General features: G+C 43.0%; 1 protein-coding gene across 13 annotated transcripts in view; it reads right to left on the reverse strand.

Moving 5' to 3' along the window:
- The window catches only part of FBRSL1 (fibrosin like 1), a 1,065,261-nt gene that overhangs the window by 281,973 nt on the left and 756,262 nt on the right, over positions 1-27,026 (reverse strand). Inside the window, exon 3 of one of the 13 annotated variants that reach the window (XM_075898375.1) lies at positions 24,619-24,742. The exons of the other annotated variants lie outside the window; for them this stretch is intronic. Within the exon in view, the coding sequence (XP_075754490.1) occupies positions 24,619-24,742 (124 nt within the window). The remainder of the gene's footprint in view (positions 1-24,618; positions 24,743-27,026) is intronic. 13 annotated transcript variants of the gene reach the window in all.

Consider the following 27,026-nt stretch of genomic DNA (forward strand, 5'->3'; position numbering starts at 1 on the left):
AGGGAGTTGGATGTTCTCTATTTCACTTACCCGAAAGAGGGCTAACACCAGGGAATGGCATGGATTGATGAAAAAGGATGCAGTCTGATTTGGCAACTTAGCCCCTGGCATGATGCAGTTGCCATATGTACTAGGTGCCAAATTTCAAATGGAGCAGAGTGACCTGACCCTGACCTGTGGCTCAGAATGGTAAGTTCAGTCTCCAGGGAGCCTTTCTAGCCTGAAGCATGTTTTAGAGCTGTGAAGAGAATAACGGTATTCACCTGGGGGTTATTTACAGCAGAACATTTGTTTTCACTTATGCTGAAATCTAAGGAGAGCTTTGGGGAAGTCTCAGCTTGTCATTTATTCCAAGAACAGGTTTTGTGACTCTTCGTATACAGGTGTCTGGGACCTGTGTAAATCTACTGTTTCTGACCATGAATACCTGATGATGCACTGATTTTAAAAATCTGGATGCTTTATTCTTATTCCACTAATCTGCACTACACATGATGTGCAAACCAACAAATGAAAAAGGACCTCTCTCTCCCACTACTTACCAATGATTTAACAGTAGCTTTGCTATGTTTCCATTACCAACACTTCACTATTTTAAATAAACATATTCGAAAACATTTACTAATTTACAAGCAGTATCATAAATAATTTAAATGATGCTTGAAATGAATGAAGCACATTTTTTATCTCTCCTATGCATAGCTATGCTATGCTATGTTCGTTGTTTGCTTACTAATTAAAAAATGTTACTGTTCGCAATGGGTCATTACAGCAAATTAGTGAGGTTAGACTAGAAAATTAAATATAGGCTAATTTCAACTGTAATCTTGGTAACTATAATGTATAATCAGTGTATCTGTACTAAACAAGTTCTCATACTGTCCCCCTAACTGTAATGTTTGCTCACCTCCCATATTCAAAGCCTCACTAACACTTGGGATTGGATGTGAACTCAAAGCCATTTGAACTTCAGACTAGAACCAGTTCCCCTAAAATGTACTAATACTTTGTAGATGCTCAGTCAATGCATCAGGAATTTATTTAAAGTAAATATTGGCTCTAGGTAAGAACAACATGGGCAAGATTTCACCAAATGAAATTAATGGGTAGCAGGTTTAAAACTAATACAAGAAAGTTCTTCTTCACACAGCATGTAGTCAACCTGTGGAACTCCTTGCCAGAGAAGGCTGTGAAGACTAGGACTATAACAGAGTTTAAAGAGAAGCTAGATAATTTCATGGAGGTTAGGTCCATAAAAGGCTACTAGCCAGGGGATAAAATGGTGTCCTTGGCCTCTGTCAGAGGCTGGAGAGAGATGGCAGGAGACAAATCGCTTGATCATTGTCTTCGGTCTACCCTCTCTGGGGCACCTGGTGCTGGCCACTATCGGCAGACAGGATACTGGGCTAGAAGGACCTTTGGTCTGACCCAGTACAGCCGTTCTTATGTTCTTATGTTTTGGGTGGGTTTGAAGAAAGGCAAAAAAAAATTAAAAAAAAATCCCATTACATTATTTTTAAGATTCAAGTTCTGCTCAAAAGAGTAAGACTGTGAAAAAAAGAAACAGGAGAATTCAGAGCAAAAAGTCAAAAGATATACTCAACTAATTGTATTCATGCCATTAGCAGCAGATATAGGGCAGGCGAGCGGGGCAAATGCCCTGGGCCCCATGCTCAGGGGCGGACTGGATGGCGGGATACAGCACTTTAAATTCCCCGGAGCCGCATGCTGCACGGTGGAGGAGTGCATGCATGGCGTGTTGAAACGCCGCACAACACAGGTGAAAGATGAGACACCCGGTGAGAGGGGCCCTGTGAAATTGTGCTGCCCTGGGCCCCGCAAAATTCTCATCCGCCCCTGTGCGCCATTTACTAGCATTTGGGAAAGGTGAAAACTCTTTTATTCCTATTTCATGGAGCAGGCTTCTTTCTAGTTAACTAGAAATACATTTTTTATTTGAAAGGAACGGAATCAGTCCTGAAATTTATTGTCATATGTTTAAATTACAATTAACCACAGTTTACAACTTTGAACAAGTCTGGCAAGTCCCACATAAATAAAAGCCAGTTTGTGAGATATGGAGAACACCTTGGTTTACAAGAGACTGCTCTATCAGTTATAACAATACCATAGAAGGAGAGGGGAGATTTGGTAAATTGTGGTTTTATAAAAATTGAAAACTTCAGTACTGTGAACTATGTATGGGTCCTTGCCCATGTTTTCTTATCTAGAGTAATCTGATAAGGTCTTTTTTCTTACTATGGCCCTTTCGCTCACTCAAATTCAATTCAATTTTTTTTTTTTGAGAACAGCTCATTTTGTGTGTCACTATAACAAATAATTATATACAAAACCACAGCATTAAAAAACTGTATTATGGATGCAAATTAAAAAACTTAAAAGTAAGAAAATCATAGACTTCTGCCGTGATCTATTTTCTAGAGTTTGATTTAGCAAGTCTAGTTAAGACTTGCTAAATTGAACTCAGAGGGTAACCCTGCCAGCCTCCTAGAGGGGGACATCGACAAGCTTAGCCTAAGGTAAGTTGATTCCATTTACATACTCTACATAGCTGGAGTTTTGTACCTTAAGCTGAGCTGCTAGTGTAGACCTGGCCTTAAAGTTGCCTTTACAACCTCAATTTGGCCTCTTGTGTAAGCATTTATGATACTAGCACTCTCATAAAGTAAATATTGTGGCAGCTTAACCCCTGTGTAAACCTCTGCATGTGGAGGATAGTGGGGGCAAATTGACAGCAGGACCTGAAGAGACTGGTGGTGTAGCTACTGCAGCATCAATGATCAGACTCAGAACTATTGACAGGTGAGGCAAAGGAGGCAATTGCCATGGGGCCAAGCAATTTAAAAAGGTCCAGGGCCCTGGTTGCTGCAATGGTAGCTCTGTCAAAAAGTGTCTTTTGATTCAAAGGTGCTTTTGATATTTCCCACGCAGGCTCTGGGTCTGGATTACTGGGCCTCAGATCCAGTATGGAACATATCAATAGTGTCTTTGAATCAAGAGACACTTTCGCCAGAGCAGGCAGGTTGGGAGAGGAGACACAGCAGCTGCCTGAGACTCATCCCAGCAGGTGGGGGACAAGGATAGGCCGGCCCAGGGCTCTTCTGGCAGGATGGCAGGGTGCTTGCAGCTTCTGAAGACAAGGGGGGGGGATCGTGGCCCCACCTGAGGGAGGGAAACATTGATTTCTGCCTGAGATCCAGAATTTCTGTCAGTGGGCCTGATGACGCTAGAGAGCAGATAGGAACCACTGGATCTCTCTCCTGCTCCCCAACCTTTAGGTGGCCTGTACACCCTCCAGATGAATCTCAGCAGTAGCTTTCCTTGCTCCCGCTACAGTCCCTCCATCCCTTCCCCCCATTCACTGCAAGCTCCTCCTCCCCCAAAATACATAATATATTTTTCAGAAAAATCAGCTCCATGTCTTATCCCTGTTCCTTGTTCAAGTGTTAGCCCCTCAACACCTCCCCACCACACACATCCCAGACCCTGGTATCTCCCTCATCATTCAACCAGTCCCAGCTCTGTATCCTGCAGCATCCAGCCATGCTGCATGCTCCTTGTCCCTGCATCCTAGTAGGAGGAAGTTATAAAGAGCGCAGAGGAGAAGTGTTTCCCTGCTCTCAGCTCCTGCATTTAGTGTCTGAGCCATTGTTCCTGGAAGTCTCTGCAGCATGCTCAGTAAAGATGAAGTCGTAAGAGAATCAGCTGCTAAACAAGGCTCATCTCTATTGAGCATGTGCAACCAGAGTTGCACATGCTCTGGACAGGCCTGGAGTTGGCAATGGGCACATGAGCAAAGCGACACCCTGACAAATTTCAAGTCCATGTTGCAAAGCACAGATGCACTAGAGCTCCTTGAATAGGAACATTTTTCAACATTGGCAAAACTATGCATTTTTCCTAACAGAGTACACTAAGAAATGGCTGAACCATTTTAAGTGAAATTATCCAAAGTAATTCCTCCTTAGGCAGACAACCAGAAAGAGAAACTTCACCCCAAATGATGAGATTCTGGCAAAGCTATAAGCAATTGAAAGCAGGGCTTCATGCTGGAAAGTACTGGGCAAGCTAAATTTTTAGGCTTCCTTACAACAGGAAAGGGGGAAAAGTCTTCACTGGGTGATGATAAGAAGAACAGGTACCTCAACACCCCACATAAACAAACATAATGTGTTTTTAGGATATACAGTAAGTTCATCCATTAGAAGTTTCTCGCAAGGAATGAAGGCAGATGCACAAGACAGAGATAAATGTTTCAAGGAAAAATTGTGCTGAGATTGAATAGGATTTTCTGCACCTATCACAGCTTTTGAAAACAGCCCTGAACTTTATAGTTCTACAAAAAACACAGACATACAAGCATCTTTTAGTGAGCCTTGTCAGCTTTGGAAGTGTGCTGGAATAAATCATAGGAACAAACAAAATAATAAAAAAGCCTACCGTATGGCACAGAATGGCACAAAGGATGCAGTGAAATACTGACTCATGAGCAACACCTGCAAGTGTGAATGTCATTTCTCAGCACCTCTTCATTCCTACCTGCAGGTGAAACCAGCAATTAAGAAAGCAGCAGTGCTCTGCAAGCCTTCACTCACTGTCACAAGTCCACATCCAGCAATTTATTGGATAACCCATTTGCTCCAATGTGAACTTATTTTGTACACCTACCTCTATTCAGACTACAGGGATAGCCTGGCAACCAGGGTTTTTTTTTTTTCTGTCCCTGTGTGCAAAGGTTATTAAAAAACATAGCTACTATATTAAAATAACTGTACTCCAGTCAGTGTTCCCTTTAAACTGTGCTGTAGCACAGCTTCACAGGGGATTAATCAGCCCCACGCAGTCATAGGCTGAGGGCTCCATGGAGCTGACTGACTGGCTGGACAGGGCTGATTAATCACCTGTGAAGCTGTGACGCCCCACAGCTTAGAGGGAACACTGCTAGGGTTGCCAGAACGGTTTATCCAAAAATGCCGACTCCCCCCGCCTCCCCCACCACCAAAAATATAAATATTAAGCAAAAATAAATAAATAAATAAAAAATCAGCATGGCCCCTTTAAGAAGAGGCTTTTTTTTGCCAACAGCCATTTTGTTTTTCTTTCCAGTCACAAGACAAGCCCCTGCGGAACCTGGTAAGTGGGCAGGGGCACCCAAGAGAGAAGTGCCAGGGGCTGGGCTCAGTTGCTAAGTGTGTTGTAGGGTTGCCAGGTGTCCGGTATCTTCGCCTCCTGGCAAGGAAAAAAAGATCAGAAAATTTTAGGTGTCTGGTATTTTCTGAATTTTTTTTACCGGAGAGGAGGCGAAAATACTGGACTGTTTGGGTCAATACCGGACACCTGGCAACCCTAAGTGCTGTATGATACACTTCTCCTTTACCTCATCCCGTGCTCCTCATTTTTCAACTGTCTGGGGGGCCACACACATAAATGCCTGCTTCGGGAAAATAGGCTGTACAGGATTTCTAGCATAACCTGACAGGTATTTCTTCTGTACCCTATGTTATACGCTTGGCTTTCTAACTGTCCCACTTGCAAATACATTTTCAAAGAAACTTATCCATGCTTAAATTCATAGCCAGAGAGTAAGGCAAATCCTCATGCTCAATTTGAAACAGACTCCCCTTCTAGGGGTGCAAACTTTTGCCTGTATATATGTCAAGTCAGGATCTCGGCCTGTATTCATTGACCTCAGAAGTCAGAGATTAGATAAGGCATAAATGGAAGTGCTTTCAACAGTGCTTTTGTATGCCGAGAGATATAATAAAGAGCACATGTCATGGCAATCCTAAACATACAAAATTCCCCAAAGGGATTATCCTGAGAGAAAATGTCTTTGGTAGGCCCCTGTTTTTCACACCGATCTCACTGACTTAGCAATTAGATAATATATGGCAACTTACTCACTCATAGATCCCATCCATAGAGCAGGGCTACACAAAACTATCCATTTCATTCCACAGAGAAATGCTGTAGCATCCATAGACTCTGGAAGGAATGCACCTAAGAATCACTACTAAATAACCCTCATTGTCTCTTAGATGCTTTTCATGTCATGCATTATAAATAAAAATCTTTTTTACACAAATAAGCAAGCCAAGTATCTTCAGTGTTTAAGAGAAAACGAGATCATACTAAACAGACTAGTGTTTAGATTTAAAAGCAGAAACTGCAATCACATTTAAGAAAAATTAACTGGTGACAGAAGGGGATTTCTAGATGCAAAGGGAAATGACAGCCAGATACTTGAAATTCAAAATCACAGTCTTATACTAATAGCCAAGATTTTCCATATTAAACAAACTGGTATCTCAGCTTTCTATCCAATTATGTTAGCTTGAAAGGTATGGGTTAGACTGTAGATGGAGACTGTATTCGGGTATATGCCAGCGCTACTCAACTTTGGAAGCCCCAGGAGCCACAATGATACCCACAGCACATACCAAGGGCCTCAACCTAAGTGCGGTTGTGTAAATATATGCAAATAGCTTCTTTCACACTGATAGGCATCAATACAACCATTAAGGCAAGACTACACAACACGCAGGCCCCATTTATGTCAATTCTGCTGATATTAATAAAATGCAATATTTACTCGATTTCCACCCATATGAGAGCACTTTTAATGAGCAATGACAATCCAGGAATTTCACTACTAAAACACATATTAACAGAAGACCATTATACATACTTTTTTGTTTTGGCTTCACAATTTTAACAAATCAAACAGAAACGGTGAATACAATATTTACTGAAATATAAGTACAATCAATGTGAAGTTAAAGGCACCGAGGGGAGAAGTGGCAAGGCTAAAAAAGGAACCCAGGAATCCTGCATCCCAGAATCCCTTCCTTTCCCCTGCCCGCCCCACCAAGCACCACACCCACAGTCCTCACAGAGCAAAGACCGGAACCCCCAAATCTAACCAACAGACCCACTGCCCACCTACAGGAAAGGAAAGAAGCCAAAAGTTTTAATGCCCAGTTCCCTGCTCTCACTCAATGCACCCACTCCTCTCCCTCAGAACCAGGTCCCCCCCCAGACCCTCTTGCTCCAGTGCACCCACCCGTCTCCCAGAACCAGACACCCCAGCACTCCAACCCAATCCTTTCCCCTCTTCTAGAGTCAGGTATCCTCCAGCCCCCTGCTCAAACCCAATGCCCCTCCCTTCCCCCAGAACAAGGTACTCCCAGTCCTCCTACTCTAAACCAATGCCCTTTCGCTCCCGTAGAGTCAGGGACATAAAGCTAGAGGGGCAGAGGGTACCGCCCTGGGTCTCATTGGAACCACGTGCTTTTCCCTTCAGGCACTGGGGACCGTGCACAGAACAGCTGTGAATGGTCTGGGCATGCAGTTCCGAATGTTCCATTGAAGGCATGTGCAGTTGCCCCCTCCCTGATCCCCTTTGCAGACCAAAAAATCCCAGACATTTTTTTCTCTTTTAAAAAACCCGTTGGGAAGGTGATATAACATGTGAAAATAAGGACATGTGCAGGAAAAACTTGACATATGGTAACCCTACCCAAGGCCCAGTGTAGACCTTTCTAACCCCGGCCTTGCTGCCTGGCTCCACCGCCACTTCACCATGTCTCTTGCTGCCCAGCTCTGCCACTGCCTTGCCATGTACTTCGCTGCCTGGCTCCCCCGCTGCCTTTTGCCACCCCCAGCAGCTCCTATGCATGCACCGACACGAACTGGCTCAGTGTGGAGCTGTGTGGTTCTGCTCACAGGGAGGTTCTGCCACTGTGGCCAGTGTGGCAGGTGTGCTCTGCCGCCACCTCTTGCTGCCCCTCTTCCCCCTGCTGGCCAACAGCTTCGGCACACGTGGCATGGCTCAATGTGGTGCCACCCGGCTCGACTCACAGGGAGTCACTGCTGCTGGAGCCCACAGTGATGAGGCAGGCAGGTGGCCCAGGAAGTAGCTCAAGGTGCTGCGGGCCACATGCAGCCCATGGGCCTCGTATTGAGTAGCCCTGGTATATGCTTTGCAAAGCACTATGTGCATTTATAGCACTATATAAATGTCTTAGAATAATTTGCATGCATGACTTCCCTGAAGCCAGCTTATATGCATATTCCATGGTACTCATAAAAAATGCATACCCACAGCAAGGTCAGAGTCTATTGCAAAGGGGCATAGAACAAGTTCTGCAACGCTAGTACAAAAGATAGTAGGCTAGCTTCATTTGCTAAAATTTTTGACTTGCAGCAGTTACAGGAAATCCCATGTAGAATAGTGATAGAAATGTAGCTGTGCTTGTGCCACTGGGTTCTAGTTCTGCTTCTGGCACAAGTCTGCCCTGTTTTCCACTCTTCAAGCTACATGGAAACCTTTCAAAGACACCATAATGGAGGCCCAACATAAGTGTATACCGCAAATTAAAAAACACAGTAAGAGAACCAAAAAAGTGCCACCATGGCTTAAAATAAACAGTGATAGAAATGTAGCCGTGTTAGTCTGGTATAGCTGAAACAAAATACAGGACTATGTAGCACTTTAAAGACTAACAAGATGGTTTATTAGATGATGAGCTTTCGTGGGCCAGACCCACTTCCTCAGATCAAATAGTGGAAGAAAATAGTCACAACCATATATACCAAAGGATACAATTAAAAAAATGAACACACATGAAAAGGACAAATCACATTTCAGAACAGAGTGGGGATGCCGGGGGGATGGGGGGAGGAAGGAAAATGCCTGTGAGTTAATGGTATTAGAGATGATAATTGGGGAAGCTATCTTTGTAATGGGTAAGGTAGTTGGGGTCTTTGTTCAGCCCCCTGCAGAGAGTGTCGAATTTTAGCATGAATGCCAGTTCAGAGGATTCCCTTTCAAGTGCAGATTTGAATGTCTTCTGAAGTAGGATGCATGTGATTAGGTCACTGAGACAGTGTCCTTTCTGGCTGAAATGGCAAGAAACTGTTTTTTCTTTGTGATCCTGTCTAATGTCTGTTTTGTGGGCATTGATTCTTTGGCGAAGTGTCTGAGACGTTTGTCCAATGTACATAGCAGACGGACACTTTTGGCACATGATAGCATAGATTATATTTCTGGATGCGCAGGAATATGTATTCTTGATCTTATAACTCACTTGGTTAGGCCCAATAATGGTGTCAGCAGAGTGAATATGTGGACAAAGCTGGCAATGGGGTTTGTTGCAAGGGAAAGTACCAGGGTTGGTATTAGTGTGGTATGTCCTGTGGTTGTTGGTAAGAATGATCTTGAGGTTAGGTGGTTGTCTATAGGATACTATGGGTCTGTCTCCCAGAAGGCTTCTTGGAGTTTAGTGTCCTGTTCCAGTATAGGCTGTAATTTATTAATAATGTGTTGGACAGGTTTAAGTTGGGAGCTGTAGGTGATGACAAGTGGTGTTCTGTTGTTGGTTTTCTTGTGTCTGTCTTGAAGTAGATGGTTTCTGGGTACTCATCTGGCTCTTTCAATTTGTTTTTTTATTTTTCTGGGTGGGTAGTTGAGGCTTATAAATGCTTGGTAGATATCCTGAAGTTTCTGGTCTCTGTCAGTGGGATTAGAGCAGATGCGATTGTATCGAAGGGCTTGGCTATAGATGATGATTCATATGGTGTGTTCTGGATGGGAGCTGGAGGCATGAAGGTAACTGTATGTGTCGGTGGGTTTTCTGTAGAGAGTGCTGTCTAATTTACCATTGGTGATTTGTACTGTGGTATCCAGGACATGGATCGCCTCATCCCCCTTCTGTTCTGAAATTTGATTTGTCCTTTTCATATGCGTTCATTTTTTTGATTGTATCCTTTGGTATATATGGTCGTGCCAATTTTCTGGTCCACGAAAGCTCATCATCTAATAAACCCTCTTGTTAGTCTTTAAAGTGCTACATAGTCCTGTTTTTTGTTTTAATAAGGCCAGGATTTCAATCACTGTCCTTTGTTAGGTGTATCTGGAAAAGGCAGATATCACTTTCCAATGCAACTCAGCACCTACACTCTCATAGGGCTTGATCCTGTGAGATACTGGGTCCCCTCAAGTCCCAGTGAGTCAAAAGTTCTTAGCACCTTGCAAGAGGACTCTGGGACACCACTGCCAAAATACACATGCAATGGGGATGGCAGAGAGGGGAGAATATTTCCCATAATACCAATTTCCATAAACTACTATAAGAACTCATCAACTGCAAATTGTTTGATTGAAGCCTTCCATTCGGGACTGCAACAAACAAATCTGATGCAGGAATTATAGTCGATGTGGTTTTGTTTGGTTTTGATTTTCCTTTAATTTTATTTCTGGAATATTTTTTTCATTGTAAGGTCATTTTCTTGCATAGCATAAAAAATCTAGTCATTTGTGAATTTATTTTTTCAACTGACATTTTCCCAAGCTTAAGGCTACAAGATGGCTTATTCAAACCAGCCTTTCTGCCTCATTGAGGGCTCTTTTTTAATGGTGTTTCCTATCAGAAGGACTGCACAGAAAGACCTGAAGCCAACCTTTTATTGCCTGAATTTTCAAAGGAACATGAGGGAGTTAGGTACCCCAAATGACATCCCAAGAAATGTCAAGAGGATGAGATGACTATCATCCTTTGCCTCCTTGAAGTTCCTAGCCTTGCTGAACTAAGAAAAAAGAAAACTTTGCTTAAAAGCAGGAATCTACTAAGTAAAGAGAAATGGCTTATTTGTCTTGGTTCCTGAAGCCATAGTCCTGTCTTTGAAAAAACAAGTTTCTCACTGTCTTTCCTCTATGGCTGTGACCTAAGCAACCTAAATGCTATGCAGACTTTGGTCAAAATCCACTCCTTATTTACTAGACTGCAATGTGCAAGCAATTACTGAATGGGTGACATTTATTGAATAAAAGCACTTAGGCATTATGTTTACAAAGGCTCAGAAACTTTAAAACCCAGTGAAAAACAATTATTTTACAGAATACATCTGCAAGCAATATGGAGTCATTTTGTTTTTTTAAATTTCTCCGTAATAGATTTATGGCTGGTGTGGAAAATGTTCACATCACGTCAGCGAATTATTTTGAAATGCCAAAATTAATAAATGAAAAATTATTGCAAATAATATTGCAGCCCTTCAAATAAAAAAGCCAAAACGCCTGTGGTTTCCTGACTAGTCAGTCCTCTTACGGCTGGCAGGGCTCTTCAGACTAATCATGAAGAGTTAGACAAATAATTATTTTATGACTTAGATTGTCAAATAAATCAAGATCTGGTCAGCAACTGTTTCTGATCCCTGACTGACAAGCTTTTCCATAAAACTTAAGTTAACTGTGATTGGGGAGGATGTATCTACAGAACATATACAGGTTTTTAAGCTTCCAAACAAAACTCTAGTGAACTTAGGGCAGCATTTTTCTTGGCTTATCCAAGTTTGTGCTGTGGAATATGGCTCAAAGAGGACCAGAAATTCTTTATAACCCACCAAATTCAATCAGTGCTATTATTCTTAGCATAACTGTTACAAAGGGTAATATGAGCATAATTTTTAAAAGGACATTGCCTATTGAATTAAACATTAAACTTCACCTTTTTTATCACTTGCTTCTTCTGGGATCTTCACACTATTTTGTTGTCCCCCAAAATGCCTGCTCTTTGCTTAGGCAAAATAGGGAGTTTTGCATAAGTGAAAAGGGTTGAGCAAGGTCATAATTCGGGTGACCACACTACCCATCCTGAATTGGGCAGGACAGTCCCTAAATCCAAAGTTCAATTTCCAAACCTGGGCTGAATGACTCCAGGATATATATTTTTTTTCTTGTCACAGATTCCCTGCAGAGCCAGTCCATGTCTACTCAGGGATAACACCAGCCTTTTCCAAGTGTCTTGGGTGCAGGGAGAGAGAGGACTGAGGTGAGACTTAGCCCCCTCTCTACATGAGGCCCTGCCTGTGTTCCTCTTCTTCTCCCCTCAGGCCACTCCCTGGCCAGGCCAGGATAAGAGCTGCCCAGGGAGCCACAGAATCTGCCCTGGGCAGCATGCCCTGTGGGATGGGGGCTGCACTAGAGTCCCTGATCACTGCCCCCACCTCCGCCCCCCACTGCCTTGGTGGCTCTTATCATAGTGCAGTTCTGCCTCTGGGCTTGGCCATAGGGGTGGGTATTGTGGGGGAAGAGAACAGAAAAGGGTGGGGACATGGGTCCTGCATATGTCCCACTTTTGTCTTTGGAAAAGGTGGCCATTCTAGCCATAACAGCAGACTGCAAAATGGAGGAAGTGTTGGACATGCACCTTATTCTAAAAACAAACTTGTATACACTATGAAGTTTCACCTGAGCAAGAGCTAAGCCCCCAGTCTAGCAAACTGTATTTTTAAATCCATTTTTATTCAGCATAGAGCTTACACACTAGGGATGTAAAATTTCGATTATTTCGCTAATCGAACAGTCAATGCAATTTGCATCTACTATTCAATTAGTTGATAAAGGTGCTTCTTCCTTTGAAGGGAGCCTTTCTGCTCTAGGGCTGTTGCTACACTTCAAAGACAGAAGCGCTGTTGGGAGCTCGGGGCCAGTGGGGGACTCAAGCAGTCTGCCACTGGTCCCATGCTTCCTGAGGCATTTCCAAGTGGCAGCACCACATGGAGCCCAGGGTTAGCTGGGGACTCCCCCGATGACCCCGGGTTCCATGTTGCATTGTCTCTTTGAAATGCTGCAGGGAGTCCGGTGTCAGGCTCCATGTGGTGTTTCAAAGCATCAGCACCACATTGACCCCGGAGTCCCCAGCTCACCCTGGGCTCCACCACTCTGAAACGCCACTATGCAGCCCAGGACCAGCTGGGAACCCTGGGCTGCAAGCGGTGCTTCAAAGTGGCAGTGCTGCATGGAGCCAGGGATCTGGCCACAGGATCCATACAGCACTGCTGCTTTGTAGTACTCCCTTCTCTCTTCTGCACTTCCTGCCTCTTTTTGATAAAGGCAGCAAGGGTGTGGGGGACTAGTCATTCACATCCCTATTACACACGTTTAAATGTAGCCATGGTGCACTTAAGCATGTGCTTAGGTACTTTCCTGAATAGGGAAATCAAAATTACTAAATCAGAGGGTTTGGACCTGAGTCCTAACCTATCCAATCCAATGCATGTTATTTATCTGCACTATACAATATTGCTTTGACATGAGCCATCGTTTGGAAAAAAAACTTGAAATTAAAGCTTAACCTCTTCCATACTAGTACTTATAACTGTATTTGGAACCATTTTAAATCATCGTTGTAACACAAATTATGTACTCAAACAAAATAGATGAGAATTGTGTTTAGAAATTGTAAGCTCATCTAGCCAAAGACTGTCTTGATCTTGGTGTACCAACTAGCAGAAAGGATATTGGTGTAAGGGGACTGTTACCCCTTACTAAAACTCTGTGGGAGTTTTTTGGTTTACCAGCTTCAGAAGGGGAAGGGTTCATGAGACTGACAGACCCCAGAGACAATGGAAAGCAGTCAACACTCCAGCTCAGCCTGACTGACAGGTTGTAAGTGGGGATTGTTCTGGCTCTCTCTCTGAGCAAACAGGGAGCTGAAAGAGCAGAGCGAGCTGTGTGCAGGAGAGGTCCTGCAAAGACAGAGATCTGAAAGAGGAGTACAAGAAGAAGTCCTGCAGCGACAGAACCAGACACAGACAGGCCAACCAGTGCAGACCCTGTGTTGAGCAGCAGACTGGCAGTGCTCAGAAAGCCAAAAGGAACAGAGAAGCAACACAAGGAGCTGGAACTGGCCAAGCAGCACAGCCTGCAGCTGGATGTGGTGAGCTACTGGGACCTGCAAAGTGTGGGGAAAGGCTCTGGACTGGGAGAGGGGTCTGGCCACTTAGAGACTGAGGCTGTGTGGTCACTGCCAGTGCAAGCGTGTCCAGCCTGCAGCCCCTTGCAGCACATCCAGGGCTTCTAAGGAAGAGACTGTGAACTGTCCTTACACTCTGCAGACTGCTGTGTTGATGTCCCTGTGCTACAGAGCAGGGCTGTGTGTTCTCATTTAACCATTCTCATTGTTTCTTATTCTATTCTCTTTAATCAGTTGATGTTTAATAAATTGTATTTGCTTTGAACCTTATGAAGTGATCACTGGGCCAAGAAGGCCTGCAGTGTAAAGAGAGCACCTCGGAGTGGGGACACCCTAACTCCTGCCCCTAGTGACTACAAGGTCAGGGATTAAGCCCCAGGAAACCTGGGCCCAGCCTTGTTGGGGTTTCAAGGGCTCTGCTACTCAGGAGAGTGGAGGGGGAGCCCTCAGGATCAGGGAGCCGTGGGGTAAAGGAAGTGGGAGCGGGGACTCAGATCCTTTCGCTGGTTCATTTCACCGGGGTGTATAGAAGCCAGGAAAGTTCCCCACAAGAGCGGGACCATTCCCCCGCTTACATTGGCAACAATGAAAAATTATCAATAATACTAATAATAATGCTAAAGATTTGGAAAGTGGATGGAACAGGATAAGATTTTGGGTAAGCAAACTGGTTTAAAACATCTTTTTTCTCACTAGATGGTGACTCTGTGCTAAAACCATAATATCCTCAGGTGCTTGACAACTGTTTCCAAATACAGTTGTAGCTAGAATAGCACTGCTTTTTAATATGAATCAACTTTTAATACAGATCAATTTTAGGCCTAATTGACTTAACAATGTCTCTATAAATAACTGTCTCTTCATCTAACTAGCAGACAGTCTACTCTCTTTGCATGTCTCAATACACAGAGACAGCACTACAGGAATCATCTTGTTCTCTTCCCCACACCATAGTTTCCTCTTCCACCAACCATTTCACATAGGCTGCGTCTAGACTGGCATGATTTTGTGCAAATACTTTTAACAGAAAAGTTTTTCCGTTAAAAGTATTTGCGCAAGAGAGTGTCTATACTGGCATGTGCCTTTGCGCAAAAGATTTGCTTTTGCACAAAAGAATCCGTGCCAGTGTAGATGCGCTCTTGCGCAAGAAAGCTCCGATGGCCATTTTTAGCCATCGGGCTTTCTTGCACAAGAAATTAACGTTGCTGTCTACACTGGCCCTCTTGCGCAAGAATACTAGCGCAAGAGGGCTTATACCTGAGTGGGAGCGTCAGAGTATTTGCGCAAGAACCACTGATTTTGTACATTACAAAGTCAGTGTTCTTGCGCAAATATTCGCGGCCAGTGTAGACTGGTGGCAAGATATTGCGCAAAAGCAGGTGCTTTTGTGCAAATCATGCCAGTCTACATGCAGCCATAATGTTGACAGTTACAGATCCTTTATTATTGGTGATAACGTTGCTCTTACAGAGAGAAAGCCTATAGTGCTACTGATTTAACGCCTGAAATTCAACTTCCAGGAGGAAGGAGTAAAGGAGGGACAGAGAGAAGGGTAAGAGAGTTACATAAACAGCTATTTAGTCATTAGTAATTGCTTAGCAGACAAAATTGTCCCAAATCCATGGAAAGGAAAGTGCCTTTTGATTAAATAAAATGTTGTGACATGAACACTAAGGTGAATTGTATAAAACTGTTTTACAGGATTCACTGCTGGTGTGATCAGGTGAGGAGAGAACTGGGAAGATCCAATTCAGAGAGATCATCCAAGAAATGAAAACTCCCAAATTTTTAAGCTGGGGGTTAGGATAAATTCATTTCTTACGCACACTCTCCCTATCATATTGTTATTTTTTAGTGACTCTTTCCACTTGGTTTAGTGCTAATTATTTACCAGTTACTGTATAAGAAAAAAATCTATACTAAATTGCTATTAAAGGGCCATTGGATTGGAGTAAATGAAACTTCAGAGTTATGTTTTATTGCATGTCAGCTATGTAGAAGCTAATTTTAAACAAGAATGTTTAAAATGTACTCCTTAGAACAATTAAATCTTTCCCTTCTCATTTACAGAGCAATACATATCCTTGTTATTGAGAATGTATAGAGGCAGCATGGTATAGAGACTGGAGCAGGAGACCAAAGGCCCTGAGTGTACTAACCCCACCATCGATCTAATCTATGTCACTTCAGCTATGTAAATAGCGTAGCTAAAGGAGATGTACTTATGTGGCATCTTGTGTGCGCTAAGTTCTACGAAAGCTGCTTTCCTCTCGATACCAGCTACTCTTCTCATCCCAGCAGAGTACTGGTGTCAACGGGAGAGTGCTCAGAGATCGATTTATTGCATCTAAGCAGACAAAATAAATTAATGACCGGTTGGTTGATCACTGCAGCATCGATCCCTGATGTAGTGGAGACAAGTTCAGGGTCAGGAACTCCTGTCTGCTTCTAATTGCTTTCTCTTGTCTGGAACAAGACACTTTACCTGAATTTCCCCATCTGCAACATGAGAACCTTATCTATAATTATATGGATATGGAAAGGGTGAATCGGTGTCTGTGGAGTGCTTTGAAGATAAGCACTATGGAGAATAAATACATTACTTTTACACTGCAAGTATTTCCTCCATCCCTCCCTATTCCCATATATATCTGAGATGAGGACAGGGCAGAGGGGCAGGTGAAAACAAGTTTTTACTCACTCACTTAAAGGACACTATCCAACCATCTGCTTTACATTGGACATCATTACCTATTATCATGGCAAGAGATGATTCTTGAGTACTTAAATGGTTGATGGCTATTGGTAATGATGCATGAAGCAGAAACAAAGCCAGAGTTTCAAAGAATCGTGGAGACTTGAAAAGGCTGAGGAGAACTAGTAATATGTTTTTGACTAAATACAGACATATGTGGCAAGACATTGCCATTTCTATCCAATGAGTTCTCCTTTTGGGTCACCTTTTAATTTTTTGCAGTTGTACAAATGAGCTCTTTTAGCCCCACTGTTAGAGTTTAAAGGAAACAGCAATCAGAACAATATCTTGGTACTCTTGACAGATTAAAGCACTTACAAGAATAAGCTTCAAAGTCTCACCAAGTACCAGAGTTTCAATGTAAAGTCCGAAAAAATGGACTTTAAAGAAAACAAACCCAAAAATGTATTCTGGTTTAGCTAAGAGTAAATTAATTTTCAAGGCACGCCTGTTACTATTACAGAGAATAAATATATACAAGGCAAATGTCCAAAGGTTAGTTTTGGCTGAGACTGCTTGTAACAATCGTGAAATAATCATATTAGGAAGTGGTCACATCCTGGGATTGAGTCAGGCAACCTGGGCATCTAGTCTGATGCTAGCACTCTGCCACTAATTTGTTCTGAGACCACAGACAAACCATTTATTTTCTCTGAGCCTCAGATTTTTCACCTGAAAAATGATGACAATGAAGCTTACTCATTTTTCTAGCACACTTGGAGATCTCGGGATGAAAAGCATTATATAAGCACATATTTACTGTTATTGAACATTATTTGTATTCTAGTAGTGATGTCACAAAATCCTACTCCATTGCCTCATCGTGGCATGGAAGTGACTCTTGGCTCTTGAAGACTATGGTAGCAGAGTGTAAGCTCTGGCAGGCTTTACCAAGCTGGAAAGATTTCAAATATGGCCCTGGCAGTGGACTGTTTGTCCACCGTCCAAGTACCAGCCTAGCAAAGTGTGACGTGGTTCGTCATCAGAAAGATGGCCAGCAGGTGACTATTTGGCCACAGCAATGACAACCACTACAATAATATAGCATGACCTCCAGTCCTGTGTAGTTCCTTCTCACTTTCACAGTAATGGTGATGATGGTGGAGTGGAGAATAAGGGGGCAGAGGATGCCAAGAATCTCTCAGTATTGAGACCATCAATTTGTATTAATTTATATGTTGGCACACTTCATATGCGATCCCCCTCAAGCTCTGAGCAGGTCAGTACATTGCTGTAAGAATTGCATTGTATTCACATTGACATTCTTCCATAATTGAAACCAGAAGAATATAGTAAGTCGTGGCAAATGGAAGGATTTGCCCTGTGGGACTGTGCCCTGCTTCCACATGCATGCTGCTGCTGCTCTGCCTGTCCTCGCCCTGCCAGCATGCAGGAAGACTGAGGAGGGAAGGAAGCAACTGGGTGGGGGAGTCCATCCTCAGAGTCCCTGAGAGCTGCCCTGGCTCCCCAACCGTTTCCACCAGGCAGCACAGGGACCCTGCACAGAGCCGCAGGATTGAGGTCCTGTCCTTGCACACGTGCCTGACCCGGCCCTGCCAGCATGCAGAGACCCACAGGCAATGAGGGTGGGAACAGGCTGCCTTGCCTGCGGGGTGTGGCTGGTACCATTCCCAAGCAGCCACCACAACACAAGATGGGCAGGGATGATCAGGGGTGTCGAAGGCTGGGGGGTGACGAGGAAGTGGGGAGATTGTGGAAGAAGGAAGCAATGGGGTGGGGAAATCTGCCCTTGGTGTCCCTGAGAACTGTGCTGGGTCCTCGCCTGCCACTACAGACAGCACAGGGACCCCACACAGAGCCAGGACACACACCTGCTGGGAAGAGTAGAGGAATGGGGGTGGGGGAAGTGGGAGCTGGGGTGAGGATGCAATAAGGACTTGGGGTCAGCTCCACGATCGTAGAAGCTGGGGGCACATGCTAAAGTGTGACTCCCACAGGTAAGGCTGTGCAAGGAGCAGACCCCAGGGGCTACTCACAGCTTAACCCAAGCCAAGGAGAAGGGCACAGACAGATGGACAGAGCGCAAGACCTGGACCAATGCAGGGGGAAAGCAGGCCTTCAGTTCTTCGTTTCAACTGTGCTGTGCTCTTTTTAGACAGCTCCACCCCAGAGGTGGCTGCATTTCAGCAGTAAGCAGGGGATCCCCACCTAAATTCCTCCCCTACCCCACCCCAGGGCCAGCTGCTTCTCTGCACAAGGTGAGAGAAGTAGCCCCAGTGCCAATGCTGCAAGGCCCTGGCTGTCTCGTAGCCTGTGAAGCATCTCTGAGAGGGGATTGCTGTGGGGGGATTGCTGTGGGGGGTTGCTGGGAGCCAGCATCTCTGGCAGGGTAAATGAACTGGACAGTCGTGGGAGTGGGGAGCCCAGGAACACGAAGCCAGGTAAGTGTCCCCCTCATGCCCAGACCCCTGGAACCCAATCTCTCTCACTCACTCCCCTCCCCCTGTCAAGACCCCAAACCCCAAGACTTCTACAGTTTTCCTTACTCTTAAACCCTCCCTCCTTGCTCCTACACCTCCCCCCTGGTCAGACACCTACCCCCATCCTACTCCTCTATTCTCCCTCCTGGTCACACTCTGCACCCTTCCTCCTTGCCAGATTCTGCACCATCCCTTGGTCCTACACCTTCCCCTTGACCAGACACCCTATTCCCAGCCTGCATCTGCACCCTACCATCCACTTAGACCTTGCACCCTCACCCCCACTTGCACCCCACCTCCTACACAGATCCTGCACCCCCATCCCAATCCCACTCCATGGCAGCACTGTCCCACACATAATTACATAAATCTTGTGTGATGGTGGCTACTTGGGGATGGTACCGATGACATCCAGGGGCAAGGCAATCGGCTTGGCAAGCAAGGAAGGTTCAGGTTGGACATTAGGAAAAACTTCCTGTCAGAGTGGTTAAACACTGGAATAATTTGCCTAGAGAGGTTGTGGAATCTCCCTCTCTGAAGATATTTCAGAGCAGGATAGATAGACATCTATCCAGGATGGTCTAGATAGTACTGAGTCCTGCCATGAGGGCAGGGGACTGGACTCGATGACTTCTCAAGGTTCCTTCCTGTTCTAGTGTTCTATGTTTCTGCTCCATTGCCATGCTATATTGTACATATTGCATCTGGGTTTACTACACTGGCAAAATACTGTTTACCAGAACAACCGAATCATTATAAAGATAAGCCTTAGCTAACTACTAAAGAATATTTCCATAGAATTAAAAAAAGTAGAGGAAATTATACATTTTAGGGAAATTCAGCCCAGCTATTCCAAGAGCAGGACAGGTGAGCAAACCTCTGTAAATCCATCACCTTCCTTCCCCAGCCATCCCAATCCAAAAGCCGCACAATACAAATGACTATGTCCTTGAATGTGATCTTGATTGTAAAGATTTTGTTTTGTTTCTTTCCTCTCTATGAAAGACAGAAGGGACAGTGAATGAGTCTATAAACTCTCTGTTCTTATGATGGTTAATATTTCACGTTGCCAACAGGGAAAGGAATTAAAGCTGCCAGCAGCTATCCAGATAGATTTAAAAATCCCCTTCCCTCCCTCCTTTTTTCTCTCTGAATCCCTTGGCTTCAGAGAATATTTTCCCCACAAATTGGTTTTAAATTAAAGGAGGTGATGAAAGCAATGTGCCGTCTCAGCATTTTCCCAGGTGCTCTTAATCTAATTTCATTAAGGAGATCAGGACAGATGATCGCTACAGTCGAAACATTAAGTCTGTCCATTTTTGTATAAAAAACCATTAAGTCTGTCAAAGTGTCAGCGGGTGGGCTGTTTATTATTGAAGATGAAGGCACACTTTGCTTTCCCAATAAACTGTCAGGAGCAGTAAACCACAAATTAAGTCAGCTGCCAAGGATTTAGGCAAAGATCTCCAACTGATTTTGACACAGGTGTAAGCAAGGCCAGGGAAACAGAGCTCTTAAGTAGACCTATGAGGTTTGGGAACCATGTTTTTTGTGTATATTTGCTATGATTTTTGACAACTTCAAGCCAATGTAATGTAAACATTGGGATGGGACATCATGGACTATACCTGGTAAAGCCAAGCACATAAAAGTCATTGGGTCAATGTGTTTTAAAACTTCTAGATGTCAAAAGCTGTAAATTGACATTGGGGGCTAGTCAATTCCACAAAGCTTCAAATGCAGAGTTTACCTCCACTTTTAACTATATTGCTTCCTACTTGGACAGACCAATCATCTTATTCTTATAGCAAAGTGCATTCATAAAAACTTCTTTCAGTCATTTCTCTTGAGTGTTTCTGCAACTGTCAATCTGTGGAAGAGTTGCGATGAATGTGTAATATAAAAAAAATCACACAAAATTAGAGAAAACTAACAAAACATAGAAAGTTCAGCAAACTTCTTTAAGTGCTAAGAAAAAAGAGTTAAGCTTTCAAATTGAGTTTTCAGGCAATTACAAAACTCAAGGTGATCTATTTTTGTGAAGGGCATCTAGTTTCTAGTGAAAAGATGCAGTGCAGTAGCAGAGAGTCAGGATATTAGGAAATGCCATTAAAGTTCTTTACTTTTAAAGTTACATTTTCTTTAAAGTACACACAGAATAATTCACGATCCTTGATAGAACTGCAACGTTCTAGCACACTACCAAGAGTGTGCTGATCATGTAAACCACAAAGAGTAGTTGAAACAACATCTGACAAGCAGAATCTATAATAAGCCAACTGGTACATTCATCTTGCATTTCAGTTGTGGTTGGGAACAGGGTGAAATGTGAATTCTCAAGTAAAGGGGAGACAAATGTAACCTCGTCTCTTCAACACTGACCCATGTACTAGTCCAGGTTCCAAACTACAAGGGTTATACAAAAGACTGCAATAACTCAGCTCTTTGTGCAACCCTAGTCTTTAAGCAGCCCTAGTAGACAGAATGAGTAGCATACCTAGAACTCATTTCTGAACAGAGTAATCAAGAAGCTAGGGGGTAGAAGTCTCCAGCAACTGTAACGTCTGCCTTTGTGAGATAGGGTTCTGTAGTCTCATCTGTGCTCTGGTGAAATACACTTCGCAGCCTGGAGCTTTCTGGTTACTTGAGCTGCAGAACACTTTTAATGGGAAGCCAAAGAACTGAGGATGCAGCTGGCATTGGTCAAAGGGAGACCCATATGAAGGATGAAAGCTTAAGACACAGTCAATCATCCTGAGAACTGAACAAAGGGTTTGGTTTGGGAACTGACAGATTTGGATGAGTATTTACATTGTCCATCCCTTCTTACCGTTAAAAAAAGAATCAGCTAATTATGGAGGGGCACTGATGAGCTACAAACTATGTTTTCCATCCAATGTTCCTTCATCAGATGGTAAATGCTGATCATCAATGAAAGAATGCAACTTAATGGGGAAAATGGGGAGAACATTCAGACAGGTTTATCTGTAAATAATGTAATTACATGTTGGGAATACTTTTGTTCCAAGAAGTATTTAAAAATTACCTCTGTAAGACTCTTACATCCCCCATGCTTGTACTAGCTCTCAATGTACTATATACGTCTGAAGAATTGATGTAAGTTCTTTGGAGGAGGCAATGTAAGTCTTTGTATATTTATAAGGTGCGGAATACATTGTCAGTACCCAGGAATTAACGATATCATGGTGATTTTGAATTTGAAGAAGGAAATTATGGTATGTGAGTAAGGTCTAACAAATGTATTACAAAAGGAGCTTGAAGCAAACTTACTGTACTTTTGCAAAGAACGCTGTAAAAACACTATTGTGGCAACTCCACAAAGGCCTCTTAATTTTTACTTCAAGCTCATATATTACTTTCCTGAAGCACTCCTACCACAGCTAGAACACAAAGCTGAACTTCAGCATCAACACACAGAAAACATTTAATTAACTTGGAAACACAATGTCATTTTTTCTATGGCTTACTTAGCACCACATTAAATGAAGAAATGCCTGATATCTAACTAACCCTTGATTTGGAGAGCTTGCTTATATTCAGGGTCCATACAATTAAATGGACAACCCATAATTTCATAACGGCAGAGAGAAGCCCAAGAATGAAAGAATATGAATTTTGAATTACTTCAAAAGAAGGAAATAGTTTTTTTTAAACATGGTTGTGAACATAATTATTAAGAAAAATCAGAACAACATTTTGGTGTAATAAGCAGAGCTTACTCATTCCCTTGTTTTATGCAACTTGACTTTTGGTTTCTGCAGAATGCCGTTTAACAAAGCACATTACCCAGCTGCTAGCCACTTTTCATAGTGATGCTAAAGCAGGTAAGAGACAATAAGTGGAACTGTTGATGGTTTATATTACTCTATTATGTTAATGTTCACTAAAGTATGCCATAAGCTCTCTCATTACATGTGTATAAACCAATTCTCTGTGGTGTTATTCCTGTGTTAAATGCTATAACTACATAAATCTTGAATTAATGGAGACTTTATAGTTCCTGAAAATGAAGGGTAATTGCTATCTGTTAATGCTGTTGTTGCTATTAAAGGAGTATATATTTTCAGTAACAATGTTTATGGACCATAAGCCTCCCATAGCAGCTACTGCATGCACAGTGTGGAACACAGTGTAATACCATTACCAGACAAACTCCCCTCCACTTCCCCCTTCCCAGAATATGTGATATACTCTCCAGAACTACCCCGTAATTCTCCTACCAGTGGCACAGTCCAAATCCAGGCCCTTCAATGAACATAAGGCAGAACTAATGCGATTCACGTTACTTGCTGTGGGAACGCATGGTTTGCACAGCTCTTAAGTTTGTTTCAATGTAGAAAAGCTACATTTATTGTTACATTCTCTCACCCACCTTGCATAGTTTCTAAGAACTGGTTTTTTTTTTTTTTTTTTTTTTTTGAATGTATCTCCCATTTTGCTCCCTTGGAGATTTCTGTGGTGAAACAGACACTTCAGACAACAGTTGGTGGAAATTTGCAGCACTGTCCCTCAGAAAGTGGAAGAGATGGATGATTTACTGGCTTGATTAATATACCTACCTCAAGTCGCTGGATTTTAAAAACAGCAGAATCATTTGGAAGCACTATCACAATGTCCCATCAGACTGAACCTCATGCAACTATAAATATCACTCTTAGCTCTGGTTCATCTTTTTTTATAATTAACTGTGCTCTAACTTGATAACCCAATGTCACTGCCCTCTAGCGTACTGGATGTGACTGCATAAAGGTAAAAACTATGAAGTGTTTGCTTATAGTAACTCAGAGAGGGAAGAAAAAGTAAAAGCATTGTTCTAACAATGTATAGTTGTATGAGCTAAGGCAGTGTTTCTCAAACTGTGCTCCGCGGAGTCCCAGGGCTCTGCAAGACATCTCCAGGGGCTCCACGACGTTGACAAACTGGAAACATTGATAGGTACAACACATACAATCAGTGGACTGCTAGGGCTCTGCATAAATTTTTACACATGTAAAGGGCTCCGGAGCCCAAAAAGTTTGAGAACCGCTCAGCTAAGGAATAAGCAGTAGTCCAGTGGATAGGATATAGAACTGGGAGTCAGAAGACCTGAGTTTTATTCCAAGCTGATGCCACTGACTCCGTATAATTATGGCTAATTACTCCACCATTTTCTGAGCAACAAAATGGGATTGCTAGTGCTACCTCTAATATTTTCAATATATGTACAGAATAAATTTTGTTACGTGCACCAAGGCATATGCACATGTGCATCACCAATAGAAACACATGATGTCAGCCAGGGATACTCTGCTAATCAGCTGGGCAGCATTTGAATTTCTTCTGGGTGGCCACCCAAGTGCTCAGTTTACAGGGAATTCACCCAGCTTTGTGAACCAATTCGAGATCCACAAATGAAAAATACTAAGTGCAAAGTTTTTTTTTTATTAAATGCTGCCCTGCATTTAATTAGTGCTCAAAAGGGCATATGTGTATGTATTACATATAAAGAAGGCACAGGGAGCTTCTTGCTAAACGCTTTAAAATGCTAAAAAAAGTGCATAATACATTCATCCCTAAAGCTTTGTCTACACTTATAGGCACTGTGAATCTACTTCAGCTATGTAGCTGAAGTTGATGTACTCACCATGATGTCTTGCATGTGGGAAAAGTTGGTGGGGGTTGCTCTTCTGTTGAGACTGGATGCTTTTCTCGTCTTGATGGAGTACTTGGCATCAACAGGAGCACATAAGGAGATCAATGTATCATGTCTAAGCAGAAGTGATAAATCAATGCCCAGAGGATTGACTGCTGCAGTGTCAATCCACTGTGTAGTGTAGACAAGACCTTACAGAGTAAGGTAGGTTGGATAGAGCGTATGTCTAGCCCTACAACTGGCTCCATAAGGCAGCAAGTGTTATTAAGTGGGCACATATTAATGTTCTGAGGAACAGAAATACTCCCCAATGTGATCTCTCAGACTATATAAGAAATTCTTTGCTGAGGCCACTCAAGCCAACATTTTGATAACTCCTTGTTGCATCAGTCAGGGTAGGATTAAGATCTATAAACAACCGTTTTCCACTTAGGTATAATATCAGATGTAAATAGAGATTGATTCTCCATGTGCTCATTAATACAGTGGGAATTTCACAGGGAGGGCATTTGTGCTATCAGGCCCTTTGAAAAGACTGAAATCCCTCCACTTCAGCCATGATGGGGCTTATACTTATGTGCTACATGCACACATCTTTGTGGACACAAAAGGCAATCTTAATGCCAAAGTCCTAGTTAATGAAACTGATGTGTTGCTTCTTGTCTTTATAGATCAGCCTAAAGATACAAAAAAGAAAGTTGCTTTTCTCTTCCTTTTGGTACAGAAAGAGCTAGGCTTTCTAAAAGGAGGGGGTATTTGGAACATGTATGAGACTGCATAGTCCAATTACAGATATACACGAAATGCTATAATAATGGTATCGAATGCTAAAGTGGTCTTTCATTTGCTGTAAAGGACAGTAAGTTACCAACCAAACACAACACTGCTTCCTCTAAAGGTAACCTCAGATCCCACATTCTGAAAGCTAATCAATGCTGTTCAGATTTCAATTTCTTCACTACAAGGTGAAGTCAAACCTAATCTAACAAATGTCAGTCTCAGATGTTATGCTGCTAGCTGGGTCTACCAGAGTAATTTAGATAATCATTAATAGCATAGCTATATAATAAAACTACATGTCACTTACAACTTCATCTGAGGTTTGACTGGCAGATCTTTTAAACTGTTTTTTTAATGATTGCTTTTACTTTCTCTGATTGGAAATGTACGAAATATTTTAACTCTGTGGCACCTGAGGTTTTGGTAAGTAAATTCAACCTATTTCTCTACCAAAAGCCACCCTCTGTTATTTTTTATCCTTATGCATCAGACAGCTGTAGAAACCTATGCTGCAAAACAAAAATGTATGCTGAAAATGTCCATTATATGTTTCATTCAATTCTGATGATTAAAATATTCTCTTTTAAGACTTTTTGCCAAAATGTATTTGTTGTCTCATTCAGGGAAAACTAAAAATTTGAGAGGACATTTAAAAGAATACAGTAACTCCTTTCTTAACATTGACCTAGTTAACACTGCTGTTTTGCTGATAGGAAGGTTACTCACCAGGTGCAGTACCTGGAGTTCCTCAAAATGTTGTTCCCATTAGTGCTCCACCTTTAGGTGTGCCAGCACTGTTGTGCATCTGATTGGAGATTTGTAATAGCAGTGCCCAAGTTCGGCTGCGTGCGCGGGGTGCCAGTGAGCGAGATCTGAAGCAGCTACCCGCATGTGCAGCCAACCACCTCCTTAGTTCCTTCTCTGACCCAGATGTATCTAAGTCAATGGTCTCCAACCATTTTAACCACAAGATCACTTTTTCAATTTAAGGGTACGTCTAGACTACATGCCTCTGTCGCCAGAGGCATGTAGATTAGGCTACCAGACACAGTAAAATGAAGCGGCGATTTAAATAATCGCCGCTTCATTTAAATTTACATGGCTGCCACGCTGAGCCGACAAACAGCTGAGGCATACCTGGGTGGTCGACAAACAGCTGAGGCATACCTTGGTGGTCGACAAATACCTTTGATGTCGACACCCGCGCGTCCAGACTATCGCGCTGAGCCGACAAACAGCTGATCAGCTGTTTGTCGGCTCAGCATGGCAGCCATGTAAATTTAAATGAAGTGGCGATTATTTAAATCGCCGCTTCATTTTACTATGTCTGGTAGCCTAATCTACATGCCTCTGGCGACAGAGGCATGTAGTCTAGACGTACCCTTAGTGCAATGTAAGAGCTACCTCAAACCCAAATACTCAAAGCAGGATAAGGGACCCACTGAAGGTAGAGCAGTGGGGAGGGCTCTGTAGTGGACCAGTGTTAGGTCATTTACCTAGGGCACATAGGGTGGTGAGTTCAAGTCCCATCCCCCCTAAACAGCTCAAGTGCCACCCACCCTAGGAGTGACCAGACAGCCAACAGAGGATAAGGGACACCCTGATGTCAGGGAGGTGGG

The sequence above is a fragment of the Pelodiscus sinensis genome, chromosome 15 (assembly GCF_049634645.1).
Source record: "Pelodiscus sinensis isolate JC-2024 chromosome 15, ASM4963464v1, whole genome shotgun sequence".
NCBI classification, from domain to species: Eukaryota; Metazoa; Chordata; order Testudines; family Trionychidae; genus Pelodiscus; species Pelodiscus sinensis.